The sequence below is a fragment of the Squalius cephalus genome, assembly GCF_949319135.1.
Source record: "Squalius cephalus genome assembly, chromosome: 9".
Classification (NCBI taxonomy): domain Eukaryota; kingdom Metazoa; phylum Chordata; class Actinopteri; order Cypriniformes; family Leuciscidae; genus Squalius; species Squalius cephalus.
In genome coordinates, this window is record NC_137130.1 from 4818134 (window position 1) to 4840870 (window position 22737).

Here is a 22737-nt window from a genome sequence, read left to right on the forward strand (position 1 = left end):
TGAGAATGAATGGGGGAAAGTCACATGAGAGGAGGCAATGCCTCCATTGTGCTATGGTTGAATATGATTGGTTTGTGCGATAAACCCCGCCTCTTTTTTGATAAAAATAATTTGACTATTAAAAAAAACAGATGAACATTAGTTCACACTTATTATTGTTACTTATTATTTTGGAATACATGTAAAAATGCTTAAAAAAACAAACTTGTTTTAAAGGGATTAAATATATATATATATACACATTAAAAAGGGATTATTTATATATATATATATATATATAAATTTTCCTGGTTAAATAATGTAATAATTCCTGTTTTTTTTTATGTAATGTTTATTTAACCAGGAAAATGCAACAACATTAAGTTTAACTGGGACATGATTTTACATTTTATAAAAAAAAAATAAAAATAAAAAAAAAGTGAGGAATTTGCCTCCTCATTTTTAAACACCACTGCGCGCGCGCGCGTGTGTGTGTGTGTGTGTTTGTTTGTTTGTTGTTTTTCTATCCCGGCGGGGTCTTCAACATGAAAGCACACTGACTCATGGGGACTCGTGTCACCTTGGGATGTTGGGACCATGAGGGAATAATTGTGTGTGTGTGTTTATTTTTAATTTTTGACAACATATATTCAATATGGCTGACAAAAATGATGATAGAAGAGGCTATCTTGCTGTTGTTTTTTTTTTTGTTTTTTTTTTTTGTTACTTTTATTACTATTTTACTTATATATAGACAGGGATATTTTTTCTTCGAATTGGCCAAATATAATCTCTTAGATGTCGAGTTTTGCAAGGTTTACAGAATAAACGTTTAGCTTATAGTGTTACGGTAAAGAATTTTAGTTGTGCAATAAATCCACATCAGCCTGATGTCAAATAATAAACTTTGAGATACATAATCAGATGGCATATGTTCATATGTCAACCTCCAGCAAGAGTCAGTCACAGTGGGAAGTTAAATTTCTAGTATCCTACAGATGAACACTGAGCCTCTCTGGTATTCTTCTCTTGTCCGGTTCGTGTCCGGTTTCTTTTCTTTGCTCTGCAAACACAGAAGCTCTTTATAAGTCCATGTGCATGGGGACCCGGTGATTAAAATCCTCAGGCTGAGCATGTCTGGTAAGTGTTTTCTACATCTACCATATATGTAATAGGGGTAATTTATTGAGGTAATATGTCTAAGTGAGTTTATCACTGTCGTGACATCCATCACTGATGTCGCGCGACGTTTTCGCCTAAGTTATTCTGCATGAACCGCAACACGAGACATGGAAATAGTTGTGCCAGTTATCGGTTGTGGATGAGTTAGGTTTGTGTAACATAAATATTATAGCTGTGTGGGGTGTGTAGCCTATTATTATAGGTCTGTCTTTACTAATTAATGCTTAAACACCCCCAAAGGCAACACCGATTGCGCTCAGAAAATTATTGAAAAAGAGAAGAAAAAAACCCCAAAGAATAGCATCTCGCACGCTGTTCCTTTCTTCTTGATTTTACGCGTTCCCGATCTGTCTCCTAACAACATCCCAGCGGAGTCATGTCCGTGACAATCCAGTTTAAAAAAGAACAAAAAGTAGAATTTTCTTTTTATAAATTATTCTTTTCATGAAGCTAAAAAGGGTATGGAGGGTGCTCAAAATAAAGAAATTCTGTCAAGTGCCATGCGTTTTTTTTAATGTTCCTCTAATAAATTGATCAACTTTCGCAGTGGAAGAGCATCTTTTTTAAAAATGTTGACGTTGCTTAACTCACCCTACAAGAGAATGAATGATGTGGCGTTTACGCACGCGTCACGCAAGCCCCGCCCCGTTTACCTGAAATACGCGCACCTGGATCCACGACGCGGAAGTCCTGTTGAGATTGCGCCACTTTGACATCGCCGTGGTCAGCAGTTCTGCTTTGGGACAGTCGTTGTTGAAGTTCTACACTCTTTTGGATATGAACTGACATGAATTTTAAGCGCAGTCGGTAGGCTATGTCTTTCTGTTTCTTTACTGGACACTGATTCACAGTTTGGACAGATGGTGTTATTGTGCTATAATAATGATTAACACTAAAATGACTCAAAATTACGTAAATAAAGCAAAATGTGTCGCATTAAATGGATTTTTATCTGTCATCCAGGAATACCTCACCATGTGAACTAATTGTTTTGACTTATATGGATTAAATGCTTTATTAAATATCATATTCATGTTCAGGTTTATATTTAGTTGGAAATAAAGTAAATAGCAAAGTGTGGTTACACTTTATTTTAAGGTGTCTTTGTTACACTTTGTTATTAAATATCATATTCATGTTCAGGTTTATATTTAGTTGGAAAGAACGTAACTAGTAAAGTGTGGTTACACTTAATTTTAAGGTGTCTTTGTTACACTGTAATTATACATTAAAGTACTGAGTAATAAAGTAACTACTAAAGAACTGCTGGTTCGGTTAGGGTTAGTTACATGTAATTATGCATAATTTATAGTTATTACTATGTAACATATGTAACAATGACAAAAATAAAGTGTTATTTGCTTTTCTCCAAATTTCTGTGAAAACACTCCCCCATCTCACATGTAAGTGTTCATTAAAATGTATTTTCATTGACAAAAAAGTGTTTTAGTAAAGAATATGCATCTAACTTTTGATTCACATTACATTGGCTTACACATAAGGGGGGAAACCTTAACATGCATTCAAGGGTTGAAAGAAAAAACTATTATGATAAATCAAAATGATTTTTTTTTCCCGTCTGTCTGATGTTTGTAATATGATTAATACTTTTCCATTGGTTAAAAGTCCCAATTATCATTTGGAAAAGTTTTACCCCAAGGCAGTGTTGTTAAAGTAATTAAATTCACAAAATTACCTCTCATGTGAAGAATGATTTCCCAGCCACCTAAAAGAGGCTTAAATATCAAAGAAAATATTTATGTTGGATGTTCAGAAGCGGAGTTCCAGAGTTTTCCGTTCTCAAGCCAGTTGTCAGAAGTGTTTAACTTGTTGGCAGTGCTCTGCAGTGTCATCTTTTAGTGCTCACCTTTCTCTCCCGTTCTCAGGTTGGACAGGCGGTGATGTTTGGCACAGAGAGCGTGTCAGGTGAAGCTTTGTTTCCCACTCTCTGAACTCCTCAGAAGAATGCCACTCTTCCGCAGGCTCATGCGCAGACGGCTGCACCCATGGAAGCTCGCCATCGTGGCTTTAGTGTTCGTGACTTTCCTGTTTCTGATGCAGCGAGAGGTGGTCAGCCAGAACCCCCAGGACGAACCCTGGCTCAAAGGGATAGTGGAGAAACGGGATGGCGTTCTCGGGATGGTGATCGGGGCGGTGAATAACTTCCGGGACGCTATGCCAAAGATGCAGATCAAAGCTCCCGTGAGGCAGCAGGAGCGCGAGGGCAGTTCGGCCTGTCTATCCGGATACTACACGACCACTGAACTACGACCGGTCCTGGAAAGGCCACAGCAAAACCCCAGCGCCCCAGGGGCTTCTGGGAAGGCTTTTCACACTGACAATCTGGGCTCGTCGGAGCAAAAAGAGAAGGAGAGAGGAGAGGAGAAGCACTGCTTTAACTTGTACGCCAGTGATCGGATCTCTCTGAGCAGAGACCTCGGCCCTGATACCAGACCTCCAGAGTACGTGCACTGGTTTGCTTTATGTTTGTCTTTCAGTCATAGCAGCATTTGATTGAGTGAGAGGTTAGTCAGACTGCTGGACAGGACGTATATTTGTATTGTCTTAATGTATTTTCTGTCTCTTTCATATTTAAATATTCAGGGTTTCCACAGAAATATCAGGGAATTTAAAAAAACCATTTATTAAGTCACCATTAAATCAAAATGGACTTTAATGGAACATTGCAGTATTTATTATAAATGATTTTGTGTGCATATATATATATATATTAATTCATGTGCCCTTGTAATCTTTATTCAAAATAACTTCCCCTCCCTCTTGCAGTGACATCTCTTCTCTTCTCTGATGAGTGTTTACTGGGGTGAGGGCGGGACAACCAACCTGTCAATCACATCAGATCCACCAATAGCAAACCACAACCATCCAATCAATTACGGATGACAAAATCAAGTCCCGCCCTACATTTTGTCTAGTTCAGAAGCCGTTTCACTTGTCACAACAGGGAAGAAAATATTATCGCAGCTTCAGTTTCATGCCCACTTTAATGTTTTAATCTGCTGGATATTGCTCATTCGTGAAACATGAGAAAAACAGATGTGATTGAACCATTTTTGCATAAATTCTCACTTTCAGCTCAGTTAAAGTATTTATGTAAGAATGGAATTCTGATTTACACATAACTTTTTTCATGTTTCATAAAAGCAGCCCTGTGAATGCGGTCTCTAGAGAAATGATTTTTAAAACAATAATCATCCAATAGTCATCGCCTACTGGAAAAGTCATGTAGAAGTGGAGATTCATTAGTGAAAAAGTGTGGGAATCCTTACTATTGTAAATGTTCAGCTGAAAGGAATGATATTTTAGAAAATAGGCATGTTGAAACTCTAGTTGTAGTAAACATTTCAGAGGGTCCTTGTGCAAAACTGAAACACAAAAGTATGATCTGTTTTTTAAATTTTTTAAAAATTTATAAGGTTTTCTTCTTGGTTTTTTTTTTTTGAAACTGAAACACAAAAGTATGATCTGTTTTTTTTTTTTTTTTTTTTTTTTGTTGCTGAATCAGCTTCTTATGTGGGTTCGACACTCCATAACCCACATCAGAAGCTGATTCAGCAAAAAAAAAAAAAAAAAAAAAAACAGATTATACTTTTGTGTTTCAGTTTAAAAAAAAAAAACATAAGAAGAAAACCTTATAAATTCGAAATGGTATAATTCCATTGCATATACTGTACTGTGCATAAGTCTATGACTTCTATTTAGCATTATACTAATTTAAAACATTTTTTAATATCTAGCCATTTTTACGTGGGAGTTTTGTTTTTTTATACATTTGCAGTATATATATATAATATATTTGTACGCGTCACATGATCAGTGTCAATCATTTACTTGATTAGTCACCTACAAATAGTGCAGAATCTTTAATGGCATAGTGTTTCTTTACTTGACATTTTTCAAAATACTTTATACAAGAATGTTTGTTTGCATAGAATCTAGAGCAGAATTGGTTTATCTGGATAATCAGTGGCTCTGTGAAACTACAGACTAGCTTTTCTCCTCAGACAAGTTATTTAAACACGTCTATGCAGATATTGCGACTAATTACAGACTGAGACAAAGATGAGCTTTTCTCTAATTAAACACGTTTGTTCTTGCCCTGATATACACAAATTCCTACCGCTCATTGTTTACAAAGTGTCACACAATCAATCAACTGAAAAATAGCATCCAGACTAGGGCTGGTGGTAAAATAAGAATCTAGTTAAAATAATTAAAACATGCACCAATATAAAAATACATAGTAGAGAAATATCAGTTGCACTTTATTTTACAGTACGTGCTTACAAGAAAGTACTGGTTAATATAAGGTAACTACATGGGTTAAGGTTAGGTTTAGGTGTAGGTTCAGGGTTAGTTATTACCCAGTCATTGTAATCACTAAAATAAGTACATACATGGGGGACGGGACTGTAAAATAAAGTGCTACACAGATATCTTAATAAAATGTTTTAACACATGTACAATATTTCTATGCCAAAACAAATCCTGAGAGATAATGGAAATGAAATGTTGAGTCAGTGTTGAACTGATTAATTGAAATTGGCAGTTTAATCTGACTCACAGAAATGAATCAAACTTTCCTTTTCTTTTCTAGTTTTGCTACAATCGTAGATGTTATTTTAGTATAATTGAGTTACTATTATAGTTTAGTTAATATATGGAGGTGTTTAAAAAAAAAAAAGTAAGTTAGTTTTAGTAATTTTGTTGTGTTTTTGTCATTTTTGTATAAGTTCAATTAAAAAAAAAAAAAAAAAAAAAAAATTAATATATAATAATATAAAAATATATATATTTTTTTATTTCAGTTTTAGTTATTTTAGTATGCCTTGTTTTTTTTATATATATATATATATATATATTTTTTTTTTTATTTTTTTTTATTTAAACCAGGAGAATTTTAAGTTAATAAAGTTAGTAAATACCTTTAGTAAATAAGTTAGTAAATAAGTTAGTAAATACCAGGAGTATTTAAGTTCATGTTCATTTTATTTCAAGTAATGAAAGTGTTCTAGAAAAGGTTTTTAAGTCTTTAGGAAAATGAATGGCCAAACAATTTATTAACTCTGTCGTATTGAGTAAAATCCCCTCTTTCCTCTCTCAGATGCATCGAACAGACGTTCCGGCGCTGTCCGCCCCTGCCGACCACAAGCGTGATCATCGTGTTCCACAATGAAGCGTGGAGTACGTTACTGCGGACCGTCTACAGCGTCCTGCACACCTCTCCTGCTCTGCTCCTCAAAGAGATCATCCTCGTGGATGACGCCAGCGTTGACGGTAACTCACCTCAAGCCTGCGGTCCCTCGAGACCATCATGTGCTTTAATGGGCGTCCGGTTTCACTCAAGCAACCCGTTTTACAGAATTCTTGTAGGCCTGCTGACACCTGGCCGCTTGTTACTACGGGAAGCAGAGCTGTTTGGGAATGTTCTCAGAGGAGTTTTGCTCGGTCAGTGAGGTATGGGGGGGTATCAGTGGACTCTTAAAAACCAGATCTGTGACAGGCGGACCAGGAAAATGAGCATTAGAGCGACTGGTTTTCCGAACTGGTTTTTACTTCAGGAGCCATATTTGACATTAGACCTCAAGTGGCTCAACTCAACACAGCAACAAAATCGCTTGGTAAAAATAGAAATGTCTTTAAAATCAAACCTTGCAATTTTTTTGCAGCTTTAATTTTGGCACTATGCAAAATAATTGTTATAATTAAGTTAAGTTTCTTGAGTTTCAATGGATTCATGTTCTCCGCAACTAAAACAAACACACAATGTTTATCCTCGCTGTGACTTGTGTTTAAAGGCATAGTTCATTCAAAAATGATAATTCTGCCAGTAATTACTCACACCGATGTTTGGGTCGTAAGACTTTCGTTCATCTTCGGAACAGAAATTAAGATATTTTTAATGAAATCTGAGGGATATGTCCTTCCATTGACAGCTACACAACTAATACTTTGATGCTTCAAAAAGTTCATAAAGAGATCATAAAAATAATCGCATATGAATCGAGCGGTTTAGTCCAAATTTTCTGAAGTTACTCGATCGCTTTATATGATGAACAGATTGAATTTAGGATTTCATTCACATATAAACATTCATCAACACACACATCAGATGTGGTAAACGGAAGCTCAAGCATGTTCACTTGACGTGAACCAATGAGGTTCATTCTCATGTTACGCATCACGTTTGAACTTCTGTAAGAGCCAATGAGGTTTGTTCGTGTCAAGCAGATTTGGTTGAGCTTGTTTATGTTCGCTGATCAATGTTAAATGTGAATAAAAGACTGAATTAAATCTGTTCATCATATAAAGCGATCGAGTCTCTTCAAAAACTGACTAAATCGCTCAATTTATATGGATTAGTTTTACAATCTCTTTATGAACTTTTTGAAGCGTCAAAGTGGTAGTTGCGTAGCTGTCAATGGAGGGACAGAAAGCTCTCAGATTTCATTAAAAATATCTTCATTTGTGTTCTGAAGATGAATGAAAGTCTTACGAGTTTGGAACAATATGAGGGTGAGTAATTAATGACAAAATTTTCATTTTTGGGTGAACTAACCCTTTAATGTAGTCTGGTTTCTTTCACATTGTATAGTTTTGATCATGGTTTTTGAGGATGATGGACCTGTTAATGACATTTGACAAATTTTGACTGACCAAAATACCGTAGTGTTTGATTGGGCACAATTTTTTTTACAGCAACAACAAAAGACAAATAAAGCAATTGCTTTCCTAAATATGCACAATTACACTGCTGTTCAAAAGTTTAGAGTCGGTAAAAATTTTAAAACAATTTCAAAAGAGGTCTCTTGTGCTCACCTTGGCTGAATTTATCTGATCAAAAATACAGTAATTAGTCTTCAGTGTCACATGATCCTTCAGAAATCATTCTAATATGCTGATTTGCTGCCTAAGAAACATTTCTGATTATTATCAGGTTTATTATTATATATTGAAAATATCACATTTTTATGGAAACCATGATACTTTTTTCAGGATTCTTTCAGACGTTAGAAAGAACAGCATTTTTCCAAAATAGAATTCTTTTGTAACATTCTAAATGTCTTAACTGATACTTTTTTGATCAATTTAGAGCATCCTTTCCAAATAAAAGTATTGCTTTCTTAAAAATAAAATCTTACTGACCCCAGACAATTGAATAATAGTCTATATAGTTAGTTGCGTTTGGTTATTTGAATTTAGCATTGATTTTCAGATCAAAACAAACCTGATATGCATTTTCTGGTTGAGAACCACTGCACTAGTAAAGCATCTATCCGTTGCCCTGGTTGAGTCACGCAGGGAATGAACTTTCTCTCTTGGCAGCCCGCCAGTGTGAGGAATGAAAGCCAGGGAATTGGCTTTCAACTATTCCTTTACGCTCCCTCTTCTTTTAATTACACCCTCCGTCTCTCCTTCTCAAGCAGTTCCAGCTTCCGCTGAGAAAGACCAGTCTTCTGTGTGTTGACCCCCGCCCTCAGAGGCAGCCAAAACCTATAGGACGTCCCGCAGCGCTGCTGTGAATCATTTCAGCTGCTTTCAGCAGGCTTGTGCTTTACACCTTTACTCTTAAATGATTCTGAAGAGGATAATACATATTATGTGATATCATAAATCATAATGTCTGTGTTGGGAAAGCTACTCTTAAACTGCAGCGTCCCAAGCAACTCATAATTTAAAGTAGTTAAATGGTCAAGCAACCCTCCCTGCTGAGAATAAAAAGACTAAGGTGTTGAAAAAGACTAAGCCTGGTCTAGTGCAATGGTTTATGGGGGTTTTCTGTGCCATTAGTGTCACCAAAAAGAAATGCAAAAAGGTGGCATGCCATTTGGTCTGATTTAGTGCTGTTAGTTTGTGCAGAAATGATACAGTTCTGTTTGACGCTACTGTATTCATCACTATTTTTAGCTAGTTACTCCTCAGTTCTGTATAATATATAATATTATGCCAAAGTGCTGGTCGGCGGCTTTGCCCTGAGGGCTGCTGGGAAGTGCAGACTCATGAAAGGAGATATTTACGCTTAATGAATACGTACACACCCATATCTACTAGATTAAAGGTACTGCTTGTGCTTTGTCCTGCTCTTTTAGATATATTATTAAATCTTTTATCCCAGCATACTGAATCTAAGGCATATCCTGGCAGAATACTGAATCAGTTTGAAGGCAAAATGTTAGACGGTTAACCGAATACAGTAACATTTAGAAGTTAAAAGAGCACCGACTGACATGATATAAATAAAACGACTCTGAAATCGGTTTCAAAAACTAGTGAACAGCTTTGATTTGACCTCATACTGACTACATAGGCAGCTGCCTTCTAAGGGAGCATCCAAACTGAAGAGACATGCTTTCATGCTCTACATACAGTATGCTTGATATTTTAATAAGCATAGAAATACTTGACTTACACTCACATATGAAATATACAAGTTTGGATTTGGTAAGATTTTTTTGATGTTTTTGACAGAAGTCTTTTATGCTCACCAAGGCTTCATTTATTTGATCAAAAATACATGAAAAAGCCGTAATATTATTGCAATTCAAAATAACTGTTTTTAATATGAATTTATTTGAAAAAGTAATTTATTCCTGCGATGCAAAGCTGAATTTTCAGCATCATTATGCAGCTGCTCAAGAAAAAATTCTTATATTTATTGTTGAGAACAGCTGCTTTATATTTTTGTGGAAACTGACACTTTTTTCAGGATTCTTTGAAGAATAGGACATTTAAAAGAACAGCACTTATTTGAAATAAAAAAAAATTGTAACATAAATATCTTAACTGTCAGTTTTGATCAATTTAATACATCCTTGCTGAATAACAGTATTCTTTTCTTTAAAAAAAAAATCTTAGCGGCCACAAAATATTACATTTTTATAACAGACATTTCTCTCATTTCATCTTCCATCTGTATGCATTTTGTACTGAGCTTGTTGCAAATGCATTCTGTTATTCCCTTCTCTGTGAAAGCATGCATGCATTAGAATTTTGAGTAAAGAATGTTTAACAATTATTGAAAAACACAGTGTTTTGACTTTTCTGTTTCTTGCAGAGCGACTAAAGGACGAACTGGACGAGTATCTGAAACAGCTGCACATCGTTCGTGTGGTCCGCCAGCGTGAGCGCAAAGGCCTGATCACTGCCCGGCTCCTCGGGGCCTCCGTGGCCACAGGGGACACGCTCACCTTCCTGGATGCCCACTGTGAGTAGCCATGTGAAATCACTGAGTTATATGAGCGACTTGCCATTTTAAAGAGCAAATCACTCCCACTCAAGTTGCTGGATTCACATTAATAGGCTTTGTGTCTTAATAAAAACATACTCTTTATAACAAGCCTGTGGTCAGTTAGAGCTGCTCTGCGCTGGAAAGAATCTGATGCCTTTTTAATTCCGTCTGAGTTTAGGCTTGTTAAACATTCATGATGTTATTTAGACCGTGTTTGTGTCCTCCGCTGGTGTGGCTGACTGGGATACGATCAGGCAGAATGCAACAATTTGCTCAAATTGATTTAGAACACAGTCTTATTTATTCATAACGGCTGTGTTTATTCATCTGAGTGTTGTAAGTAAATACGTTCAAGTGAATGAGTGTAAGAGGGGATGGTTTAGCCTAAGGATTGGAAAGTACTCTATGCGAGTTTGCAAACTTAAAGAGGCCATATTATGCCCAATGTTTGACATTGTTGCAGCACCTCTCTTCCCGGTCTGTCAGTAACGCTCTGGGGTGCGTTTCCCAAAAGCATCGTTGGCCAACTATGTTCGCAACTTCGGCCGTTATCAGCATAGCTCAACGAGTCCGTGTTTCCCGAAACCATCGTTCCAACGAACATTCGCAAACAGCATCGCAAAATTGTGTGGTTGGAGTGACAGCTCTCGAGCTGTGGTTAGAAGCATAGTTTCTAGTTTGCATGACATGTGGACTTAATAAATCCTTATCTTGAGCAAAATAAGCAAGATGACATTCAGTACAACCTGTGTCTTTAATTTAGAATACATACAAATGTCATTTACCTCTTTTAGTTTGTCAAGAGATTTGAAGCACCGTGTTTGAAGAGTGCGCATGTGCGAACGTGCTCTAGTGCGCAAGAACAGGCCGATGATTGAATCTGGAAATAAAGCAAAATAACTGAAATAAATGAGAAATAGTCCTCAGATGCCATGTCTGTAATTTATAGCAAAACATTTAGTGTTAATTTGATCTCAAACAGATTCATTAAAGAAAGTTATTACTCCACCACCTGCGTGACATCATTACCAACGTCGTTTAACGACCAATTTGCGACAATACGGTTTCAGGAAGCAGTCGTGACTAGCTAGTTGATTTATTCAACAATGCATCGTACTATGGTAGTTAGGAAGCGATTGTACGGGAAACGCACCCCTGTTTAGTTCCTGTCTCCATAAAGCCCCTCCTTCTCAAAAGCACAATGTGCTCTGATTGGTCGGCTGGATCAGTGTGTTGTGATTGGTCCATCGCTTCAGCGTGTTTCTGAAATGTCCCGCCCCTTACCATAATCGCAAGTTTCAACTAACTCAACCAGGCTCCGCCCCTTTATTCTGTGTATGCCTTTGCCGGGAATTATTTAAATGAGGAATATTCCCGGAATATAAACTCAAGACTACAATGGAGGCGTTTCAGGGAGTTCAGAAACAGTGACACTGATATAATATGGACTTTGTTCTTTGTAACATTGTAGACCCTTTTCACGCTCATGAAATTTTGTAAAACCATAATAGGTCCTCTTTGATTTCTCTGACTTCTCAAGATGCTTCCGCTTTAAAATGCTTCATTTGTTTAGGTGAATGTTTCCACGGATGGCTTGAGCCGCTGCTGGCCAGGATAGCGGAGAACTCCAGTGCCGTAGTGAGTCCTGACATCACCACCATTGACCTGAACACGTTTGAGTTCATGAAACCCTCACCGTACGGACAGCACCATAACCGGGGGAATTTCGACTGGGGCCTGTCCTTCGGCTGGGAAACCCTTCCAGATCATGAGAAACAGAGGCGCAAAGATGAGACATACCCAATTAAGTAAGGAAACGTTAAGCTTTACAATAAAGTAGGGGTGTAACGGTTCTCGGTAAAAGAACGAACCGTACCGCTCTCCACCCACGGTTCGGCACGCACTTGCACTGCGGTTCATCTCAAATCTGACGACGCATACGCATCTATAATATGGTTTTTTAATTGAGTTTGCATGCAATTTTTCTGTCAATGGATACGCATGCGCGCACATGGAAAGCTCGCAAATATTGAGTTCTCTTATGCTGGGTACACACCAAAAGATTTTTTACATCTTATAAGATTTTCAAAATGTGATAGACCACAAACATGAGGACAAAAAATCCTAGATTTAAGCGTTTTGTTCCTATAGTGTGTGGTGTGCCATGATGTGACAAAGACAGCACACCACACACGAACAGATTTTCAACCAGAGTCTCGACTGTGAACACAGGAAATCTCGCAAAATCTCGCGGGACTTCAGAATAAGCATGGCAGACGATATGCAGGAAGAAATTGCGATGATAGTGTTTGAAATGATTTTCAGAGAAAATTCACGTGAAAAAAAACATTGTACCCACCATTATATATAACCTTTTATACAGAAATATATTAATTCTTTATTTATTCTTTATTGGACTTATTGTCTCTTTAGAAAACGTTATTTAATCCCTCTATAGAACCTCACTGAACCCTTAACACTCGGCTTCCTGCAAGTGTGTGTGTGTGAGAATGACCGTGTCTTCCATCATCTCGCTTTCTGATTGGATATTGTTTCGTTTCACGTGATAATCTCCAGAGCGTGCGCGCGTTTGTCCTCGGAGTTCCCCCCACACATCAGGATTTCTGAATCGCGATCGGGGCGGCTCCGACGTTCTTCCGAGCAGGTTCGGACACTCTTAACACACCTCACACCAAGGGAAAATCTGATAAGATAATCTGTTGAACCATCAAGATAATCGGGACATAGCTAGGATTGTCGGAAGGGGGGAAATCGGCCCAAAATCAGCCCGATTATCTTTTGATGTGTACCCAGCATTATGTCAACATTCCCATCTTGGCGAGTATCCTAGCAAACATAGTAGGTTATGTCTTAAGTGAACGTAAACAGTAGAGAAAGACAGATGTGTCTTGCATTATTCCATGCGTTTTCTTAAAGTGACAGCAGCCTAATATTCCTGCTGTTTGTGATTTTAATGTTAATCAAACAACAAAAGACAATGAAATCATCCACTGCTCTTGACTGAATTGCTTTTAATGATGAATATTTATTTAATTTCCACAGTGGAGATTATATGCAGATTATATGCCTGAAAAGCACAGTTTATTTTATTTGTATCATTTGCTTTATTGTATTTATTTGTGCTGTTGCTTGTAGTTTGATTATTTGTTCTTATTTTCTTTATTTTTAATTGACAGTAGTCCTTTTTTCCCTGAACATAGCGCATACTGAACCGTACCGAAACCGTGACCCTAAAACCGTCATACAAACCAAACCGTGAGTAATTTGAACCATTACCCCCCTACAATAAAGGAATTGTTCAGCCAAAAATGAAAACTATTTACTCATGCCATGACTTTCAAAATCCATAAGGTTTGGAACAACATGACTATTCCTTAAATGCTTTTACTGAGAGATTAAATAGATTTGATAATACTCAGAAGTGAATTGTTTGTTTTCCATTAAATGCTTTTATTATCCATACACACACACACACACACAAAAAAAAAACATTCAAAGCAGAGAAACATTTACACTGTAATCGCATTTGTCCTCGCAGGACGCCAACGTTCGCAGGGGGATTGTTCTCCATTTCCAGAGATTACTTCTACCATGTAGGAAGCTATGATGAGGAGATGGAGATTTGGGGAGGAGAAAATATTGAAATGTCCTTCAGGGTGAGTCAAAATTCATGTTACACAGTCCTTGTTTATGAACATCTTTAGGTCGTTCTTTGCACATACACACAACCGTTCAAAAGTTAAGAAATTAATCGTTTTATTCAGAAAGGACACATTTGTTCAAAAGTGACAGTAAAGACATTTACAATGTTACAAAAGATTTCTGTTTCAAATAAACTCTGCTCTTTTGAACTTTCTATTCATCAAAGAATCCTGAAAAAATGTATCATGGTTTCCACAAAACTAAGCAGCACAACTGTTTTCAACATCAGTAATAATAAGACATTTTCATAATATTACATAATATTACTTAATATTACTGTTTTTTTTTTTTATCAAATAAATGCAGCCTTGGAGAGCAAAATACCCCAAACTTTTGAATGGTAGTGTATATTGATTGTCAACCTTGAACGAAGCGAGACTGATTTCTGTATTTGCAATGTAATGGATCAAACACTTTTAGAGATTTACGGTAAGAAAATTATATTAAGTTTTGTCTTTTACTGTAATTGCTTGGTATCTAAATGTTCTTTAGTTATTTGAGAAATTATCAAATTAACTGTTAAATTAAGTAAAAGATGTGTGAATGTAACTTAAATGTGTATGTCACGATTAGCATTAAGCTTTGTATCAGTAGAAACCCGGTAGTATTTTCGGGTAACCGTGCTTCCCTCCCTCATGTCCCCCTGAGACGAGAGATTTCTGTATTGTGTGTCTGGAAAAAAACCTCAGATGACGCAAAAATGGTCATTTAGCTCATCAGAGGCTTTTTTGTCCAGAGGCGAGAGACTCCAGCCAGTAGGAGGAGCTCGTTCCGCATGTCTTCAACCCGCCCATAGGGGGATCTCACGATAAAACGCCGTCTTTTCAGTTTCCAGTCGACTAGTAGCCTAGTTGTATCATTTCTTCCGATACTGCCCTCTGTAACCGGTAGGCGTGGCTTGGGAGTGGCCTCGTAGGGCAGCGAAGCAAGTGCATTCTGGGAGTTGTTGTCTTTCATCCACATGAGCCAAAAATACATTTTCTGGCTTTTCTCAGTCTAGAAGGCACCAACTTCTAAAATAATCTCACATTTCTACTACATAAATGACCCAATTTAAATACACATTCATCTTTCCAGCGGTGAAATATCCCTTTAAGTTTACATGAACTTACTTTTGCGAACATTTAAGTGGTGATGCAAATGAATCATTGAGTCAGAATTTTGAATCAATTCATGGAAATGAATCAATTTCCAACTCTAATGGTATTTCTGCTTTACAATCAGTGACTATACAAAAGCAAGGACTGGGAAACTAGTTAAACGACACTGTCTTTATTTAAAAATCTGTCCATGAAGTTTCCTAATAAATAAAGCTCTTCCTTTTCGTCTGATTAATTGAGGCTGTTTTGTGTAGTCTTGACCTCCTGCTGTCGTCCCTCAGGTGTGGCAGTGCGGCGGGCAGCTGGAGATCCTCCCCTGTTCAGTCGTTGGTCACGTGTTTCGCACTAAGAGTCCGCACACCTTCCCCAAAGGCACGCAGGTGATCGCTCGCAACCAGGTGCGTCTGGCTGAGGTCTGGATGGATGACTTTAAAGAGATCTTCTACCGGAGGAACCAGCAGGCCGCTCAAATCGCCAAAGAGGTACAGCTCCCAACATTCCCAGTCCCTCAGTTCAACAATAAGATACTATAAGATACAATTAAGATTATATTACAATAAGATACAGTTCCAATAAGATACTGTAAAGGTTTAGTTGTAGTGAGCAACTGAATGGCACCAAGGCTAGTGTGTTGCTCCCAACATTTGAAGAGCTCTCCCAATCCGATTCCCCCTCAGTTTTTCCCAACTGACCTATAAAATAAAGGCTAATATATGTATATTAATAATACGTTAATAAATATAATTACTGCTTATTAATAGTTAGTATGGTAGTTGTTAAGTTTAGGCATTGGGTAGGATTAAGGGATGTAGAATATGTTCATGTAGAATAAGACATTAATATGTGCTTTATAAGTACTAATAAACAGCCAATAATATGTATATCAAGTCTTTTTGAAAACGTTTTTTTAAGTCTTTTTTTTAGCTGATAAATATTTGATAGTTTAAATTTAATTTAATTTAAATTTATTATTATAATAATTTATGTACATTTAATTATTGAATTTATGTATCCTTTTAAATAAAGGAAAAAGGCTAATGATCAAAATAAATAATAATAATAATAATAAAATAATAAAACTATAAATACAATTAAAAATGTAAATAATAAATGCAACTTTTTATTAATTATTTTTAAGATAACAAATATGTTTAAATAATTTGCATTATTTTTATTTCAACTTTTTTTTATTACAAATAAAATATTTTATTTAATTAGAATGAAATTTAATTAATTAATTAGTTTATTTCATAATTTATTATATTTTAATATTTTATAAATACCTTTATTTGATTGACCTAAATAATTAAACTGCCACAGCTGTGTTAAACGAATGGATTTCCTGCATTTGTTTGCTGGGATCGTGGAGTTAAGAGTTATGAGACTAAAGGCCTTTTGCCAGGCTTTCGTTGTGCTGGTCTTCTGCGAACTAAACCACAGAAATCCCTCAACATTCCCAACGTGTAGCCAAGACCTGATGCTGGTTCATAACCGTAGACAGTCAGCTTTAAAGTGGAGCCTCAGACAGCTTTAATATGAGACTCTAAGACAGTTTCTGTAATGAAGCTACCATCTCTCTCTCTCTCTCTCTCTCTTTACAGCGCTCTTTTGGAGACGTCTCCAAGCGTGTAGATCTCCGGGAAAAGCTCCAGTGTAAGAGCTTTTCCTGGTATTTGAAGAACGTCTATCCGGAGGTCTTCATGCCCGATCTCAATCCGCTGCAGTTTGGCGCGGTGAGTGTGTGTGTACAGTGGCTCTTTCGCTCTCTTTATTCATCTCCCTCTCTGGTGTTGTGTCTGCGGTTTCCCACCATGCAGCGGATCTCGGAGAAAGCCGTTCTGTAAAACCTTGTTTTAACAGCTTTCATGTTACGACACCACAATCCGTTCCATTCCCTCCTTCTCCCTCCAGATAAAGAACGTCGGGAAGGAGGCCTGTTTGGACGCGGGAGAGAGTAATGAAGGAGGGAAACCTCTCATTATGTACCCCTGCCACGGGATGGGAGGAAACCAGGTAATTGGAGCAGGAACAGTAAATAAACTCCCTGTAAATAATTCAAGTGAATAGAGAAAACCACACATAGGCTTTTAAATGGTTATTAGAAATTTAGTACAAAATAATAACGATTATTTTTAATCAGGTGAAAGTTATTTTCTGTTCTTTTCTTTATTATATATTATATTATAATAGTTTAAATCAGATGAAGGTGCTTTTTTTTAGAAAAAAAAAATAGTCCATACAATTCAAGCACTATATTTTATTATATAATAGTTAGGTGAAGGTGCTTTTGAGGCATTTTTTATTATTTTATTTTATTTTAATTTATTTTATTATTATTTTATTTCATTTTTTTATATTTATTTATTAATTTTTTTTATATAATTTTTTTTTTTATTTTTTTTATTTGAAGGAACAGTAAAACAATCTATAAAAGTATTCCATACAATTCAATTATATATTTATTATATGATATTTTAAATTAGGTAAATTTACCTTTTGAGGTATTTTTATTTAGTTTATTTTATTTTCCTTGAAGGAACAGTAATAAAAACAATAAAAGTAATCAATACAATTCGATCATATATTTATTGTATAATAATTTTTATGAGTTGAAGGTGCTTTTGAGGTATTTTTTTATTAAAATTTGTATTTATTTATTTTCCATGAAGGAGCAGTAAAAAAAAAAGCTATAAAGTTCATAGTTCATACAATTCAAGCACTGTATTATATTGTATAATATTTGAAATCAGGTAAAGGTGCTTTTGATGTATTTTATTTTATTTATTTTTATTTAAAGTAACTGTAAAAATACCATACAAATAGTGTATATAATTCATGTACTATATTCCAAGTTCTGAAGTCATGCGATGGCGTTTTGCGATGAACAGACCAACATTTATGTTGTTATTCACTCAAAATCTTTTCCTGTGCCAGAGATCTCAAATGTCATTGGCCAATCGGTCATCAAAACTTGTCATCAAAACTGGTTTCTGAACACAAACACGAGTGATATTTGGGAGAGATTTGTTCTCGGTCCATCGCAAATATCATTTTAATTAGTTCTCTTGATATGTGTTCCCGAAACTCTCAGGAGTTCCCAGGCAAACATCTTTATCTCTTTAATGAAATGTTTTCTCGATGGTGAAGGTCATTTCTCTCCTCTGATCGTACAGTATTTTGAGTACTCGACCCATCATGAGATCAGGCACAACATTCAGAAGGAGCTCTGTTTGCACGGGACGGATGGAGTCGTCAAACTAGAGGAGTGCCAGTATAAAGGTCACGACACCATCACTGGACCTCAGCAGAGATGGGAGCTCAGAGAGGTAAAACAACACTCGTTCTCTCTTCTTCACAAGCCTCTGATCCACAACTGCTGATGCTCTGCTGTTCCTCAACTCACGCTTCTCAACATTGTCTTTAGAGTCCTGTCATCTCCTGATGTGCTCGTTAATGCTCAATTCATCAAAACTCAAACATTGATTTGCAATATGTGTGCTTTGTTGCAATCTATCTATCTATCTATCTATCTATCTATCTATCTATCTATCTATCTATCTATCTATCTATCTATCTATCTATCTATCTATCTATCTATCTCATTGTATCCATCCATCCATCCCCTCGTATCCATCCATCCATCCATCCATCCATCCATCCATCCATCCATCCCCTTGTATCTATCTATCTATCTATCTATCTATCTATCTATCTATCTATCTATCTATCTATCTATCTATCTATCTATCTATCTATCTATCTATCTATCTATATATCTATCCCCTCGTATCCATCCATCCATCCCCTCATATCTATCTATCTATCTATCTATCTATCTATCTATCTATCTATCTATCTATCTATCTATCTATCTATCCCCTCGTATCCATCCATCCATCCATCCCCTCGAATCTATCCATCCCCTTATATCTATCTATCTATCTATCTATCTATCTATCTATCTATCTATCTATCTATCTATCTATCTATCTATCTATCTATCTATCCCCTCATATCCATCCATCCATCCATCCATCCATCCATCCATCCATCCCCTCATATCTATCCATCCATCCATCCATCCATCCATCCATCACCTCGTATCTATCCATCCATCCATCCATCCATCCATCCATCCATCCATCCATCCATCCCCTCGTATCCATCCATCCATCCATCCATCCATCCATCCATCCATCCATCCATCCATCCATCCATCCATCCATCCATCCATCCATCCATCCATCCATCCATCCCCTCGTATCCATCCATCCATCCCCTCGTATCTATCTATCTATCTATCTATCTGGATTGTCACGCTGCATTATGTGATTGCTTTACATACATGCAACTGACCCTTCGCAGGGAGTTTGATTGACAGGCGATCTGACCAATCACAATCCACCATCCGCCGAGTCTGCCATTTTTGTCCGACAAAGCAGTCAGGAGAGTTAGTAGATTAACGTTGGAGGATTTGAACTTGAAAAACGGAGTGTACCGATGTATTTCCGCGGTTAAAACAACATTCCTTCTTATGTTCATTCATGTTTATTTGATGCTATAAATGAAGGAGGAGACGATCGGTTCATGAGCAGCTTTAACTAAGCGTTCTGTCAGACACAATAAAGAGCCACAAAATGGTATTTATTGTTTACATTTCATTAAAAAATGACCAAATTTGAAAGTTGAGACTTTGTTTCATATCAAAAGTTACCTGGTCTGTCCTGTCTGTCAGCTCGTTGTCAGTGTCCTCTCGGCATGGCTTGTCGGACATAGCAACAGTAACTAAAGGGGGCGGGTCTTTGCGAAGGGTCAATTCTGCCCAAATCTGGCCTTTAGGAACAACCCTTGGGTCTGAACTGAAGCACACCTATAATGCCTATAATAAGGTTAAAATACTGCCTACATAGGCATCTCACCTGTGCACAATCAAACTTTTTGAGCAGACTAAACCCAAAGCATATATTCAAGAATAAAGACAACAAGAGCCAAGAGCTTAGTTTAAGTGCATGGCTTCCTGTCTAATGCTAATTTAAGCCTGCTAATGTTTGGTTATGTGATTTGGCAGGACAGTAGTGCTGATAGATCCTGCTGTGTTATTTTATTCCCTTTGCAGGATCAGCTGTTCTATAACAAGGGCTCGAAACAGTGCCTGGGCATTCGTCACGAGAACCCCTCTCTAGTGCCCTGCAACCCAGCCGACAGACACCAGCTCTGGGTCTTCACTTGAATGGCGGAACCACTGACACACACGCACACGTGCACACACACACACACATTCACGCACGCACACACGCACGCACTACAGGACAGTCCTCTATCTGACACAGATAAAAAAATTAATTTATTTTTGTATGCGGAAAATATTGCTGCTGGAATGTTGGAATATCTATTGGACCAAAAACATAGCATTCACAGACATTCCAGCCTATAGGGGCCAAGACACCTTCTGGGTGGGCACGCAAAAATGTACAGTGAAGTTTTATTATCTGTTATTGTGTCTGAAACACTACAGGACATGTTTCCTTGCGCAGTTGCTTTTCTAAAAAAAATGTTTTGCCGGAAAAGCTCAACCACTGATGCTCGATATCAGCTGCATTTTTTTGAATGTGAAATGCAGATTATGGACGTCTAACAAGAGCTGAGGCCTTAACACATTCTTCAAATAATATTATGCAAGCAGATTTCATAGCACCAAAGACTTCTTGAAAGTATTTTCACGTTCCTGGGGTCATTCCTGTTCTGCAGCACCTTTTGAAAACTGAATATTCTTGTGTTGTAATTTTAGGGAGTATTTCTATAAAAGGGTTTAGCAGACTTTCAGGAATATGTTCAGGTCAAAGTCAGACACTTCAAGTGTATTCATTTTAATTTGATTATTATGATTATTAACAGTGGCAAGAACATTAACAAGGATGGAGATTCAAAGTTTTAATATTAAATATTAAAATTTAGTAATATTAAGGGGAAAAAATTCCATTAATCACCCAATGAAACAAAATCATTTTTGTTTTGTTTGAAACCTTTCAGTTAGAGCAAAATAACTGGAATAATTGTTTTTATTGTAGAAGAGCAGCAAAACATGGCAAAAATGAGTAGTAAAATTATTTGATGAAGTTCAATATTTTATCCAGTATAATAACAGACATATATGATTGAGACAAAAATGTGCTGCATAACAGGAATGACAGAGATCAGAGATTCTCGGTCAAACATTTTAAATGGAATTTCGGTGGGATGTTTTTGTTTTTAGCCATTAAATACTTTGTTTTTTAACCAAATTTAAATATTTTGTGTCTTATTATAGGGTTCCTTTGTATATTTTGATATTTTGTGAATATTTGCTAAGAGTTATGAACGCGAGACTCTTTTGCAGTGCCACAGACTGTCAGCAGGGGGCGCACTAACACAAGCGTCTGCCTGCAGATCATCGAGTCAACCGCAAAAACAACAGATGAGAAATCTATTGATACTTTTAAAAATTACATCAAATGTTTACATCAGTCAGAAAAAAATGTGCTAAATATGGTTTATAAACCATGATGTTGCCTTGAATTGATGCAGATCAATGTTCTTTGTTTAGAATATATTTTGTAAAGAAAAAAATTGTAAGAGAGTGTTTATGAATTACAGAAAAGTTATTAATAGTTCCTATTAAAGATGGAGAAATGTAATATGTTTGATGCTGTTATTATTTCTATCTATCTATCTATCTATCTATCTATCTATCTATCTATCTATCTATCTATCTATCTATCTATCTATCTATCTATCTATCTATCTATCTATCTATCTATCTATCTATCTATAGCATCCATCCATCCATCCATCCATCCGTCCGCCTGTCTGAGACTTTTTAAGGCACACTGTAAAAAAATTCTAACCCTCCCAAATCAAAAATTTCAAGTGACCGATAACATCTAAATTTTTCAATTGGCCCAAGTGAAATTCTGTAAATTATAAAATTAAATTTACAGATTTTCACTTGGGCCAATTGAAATTTACAGAATTTCACTTGGGCCAATTGAAAAATGTAGATGTTATCGGTCACTTGAAATTTTTGATTTGGGAGGGTTAGAAATTTTTTACAGTGCAAGGGTTTGTCAAGCTATTAATCAGAATTTGTCTTGACAAACTTTTTCCCACTTAGAGATGTATGAGCCAACAAGGAGCGCTTTAACAAAGAGAATTTTTATTCAATACATACCGTTTAAGTAACGCACAATAAATACACATTATAATAGATCATTCATAAGAAATACTGAAAACAGAACAAGAACTGCGATTCTAACTGGTAACATCATGATATGACAGCTCCTGTCTGGTGCCAGTTCACCCGGTCCCGCTTTAGTGACATTACATCTGTACACGTGTCTTTCATATCCCATAATGCATCAAAGATTGAGGTCTGTTGTACCAGCACTGTGTGTGTAAGTCAAGAGGTGAAATAAAGACAAATCAATTCTAGAAGGCAAAACAGTGTGAATATGCCTCCGTAGGATC

General features: G+C 36.5%; 1 protein-coding gene across 2 annotated transcripts; it reads left to right on the forward strand.

Moving 5' to 3' along the window:
• Positions 1 to 1033: 1033 nt before the first annotated feature.
• galnt3 (UDP-N-acetyl-alpha-D-galactosamine:polypeptide N-acetylgalactosaminyltransferase 3 (GalNAc-T3)) lies at positions 1034 to 21906 on the forward strand. 2 transcript variants are annotated; one of them, XM_079880339.1, is made up of 11 exons: positions 1034 to 1119; positions 3048 to 3623; positions 6287 to 6459; positions 10238 to 10387; positions 11985 to 12219; positions 13971 to 14088; positions 15516 to 15716; positions 16836 to 16967; positions 17146 to 17247; positions 18408 to 18560; positions 20351 to 21906. In XM_079880339.1, the coding sequence occupies exons 2-11, from the start codon at positions 3127 to 3129 to the stop codon at positions 20462 to 20464; spliced, it is 1875 nt and encodes a 624-aa protein (XP_079736465.1). In that variant the 5' UTR covers positions 1034 to 1119; positions 3048 to 3126; the 3' UTR covers positions 20465 to 21906. The 2 variants fall into 2 exon arrangements, with proteins under 2 accessions (XP_079736465.1, XP_079736464.1); XM_079880338.1 differs by lacking the exon at positions 1034 to 1119 and adding an exon at positions 1829 to 1968.
• Positions 21907 to 22737: the final 831 nt, after the last annotated feature.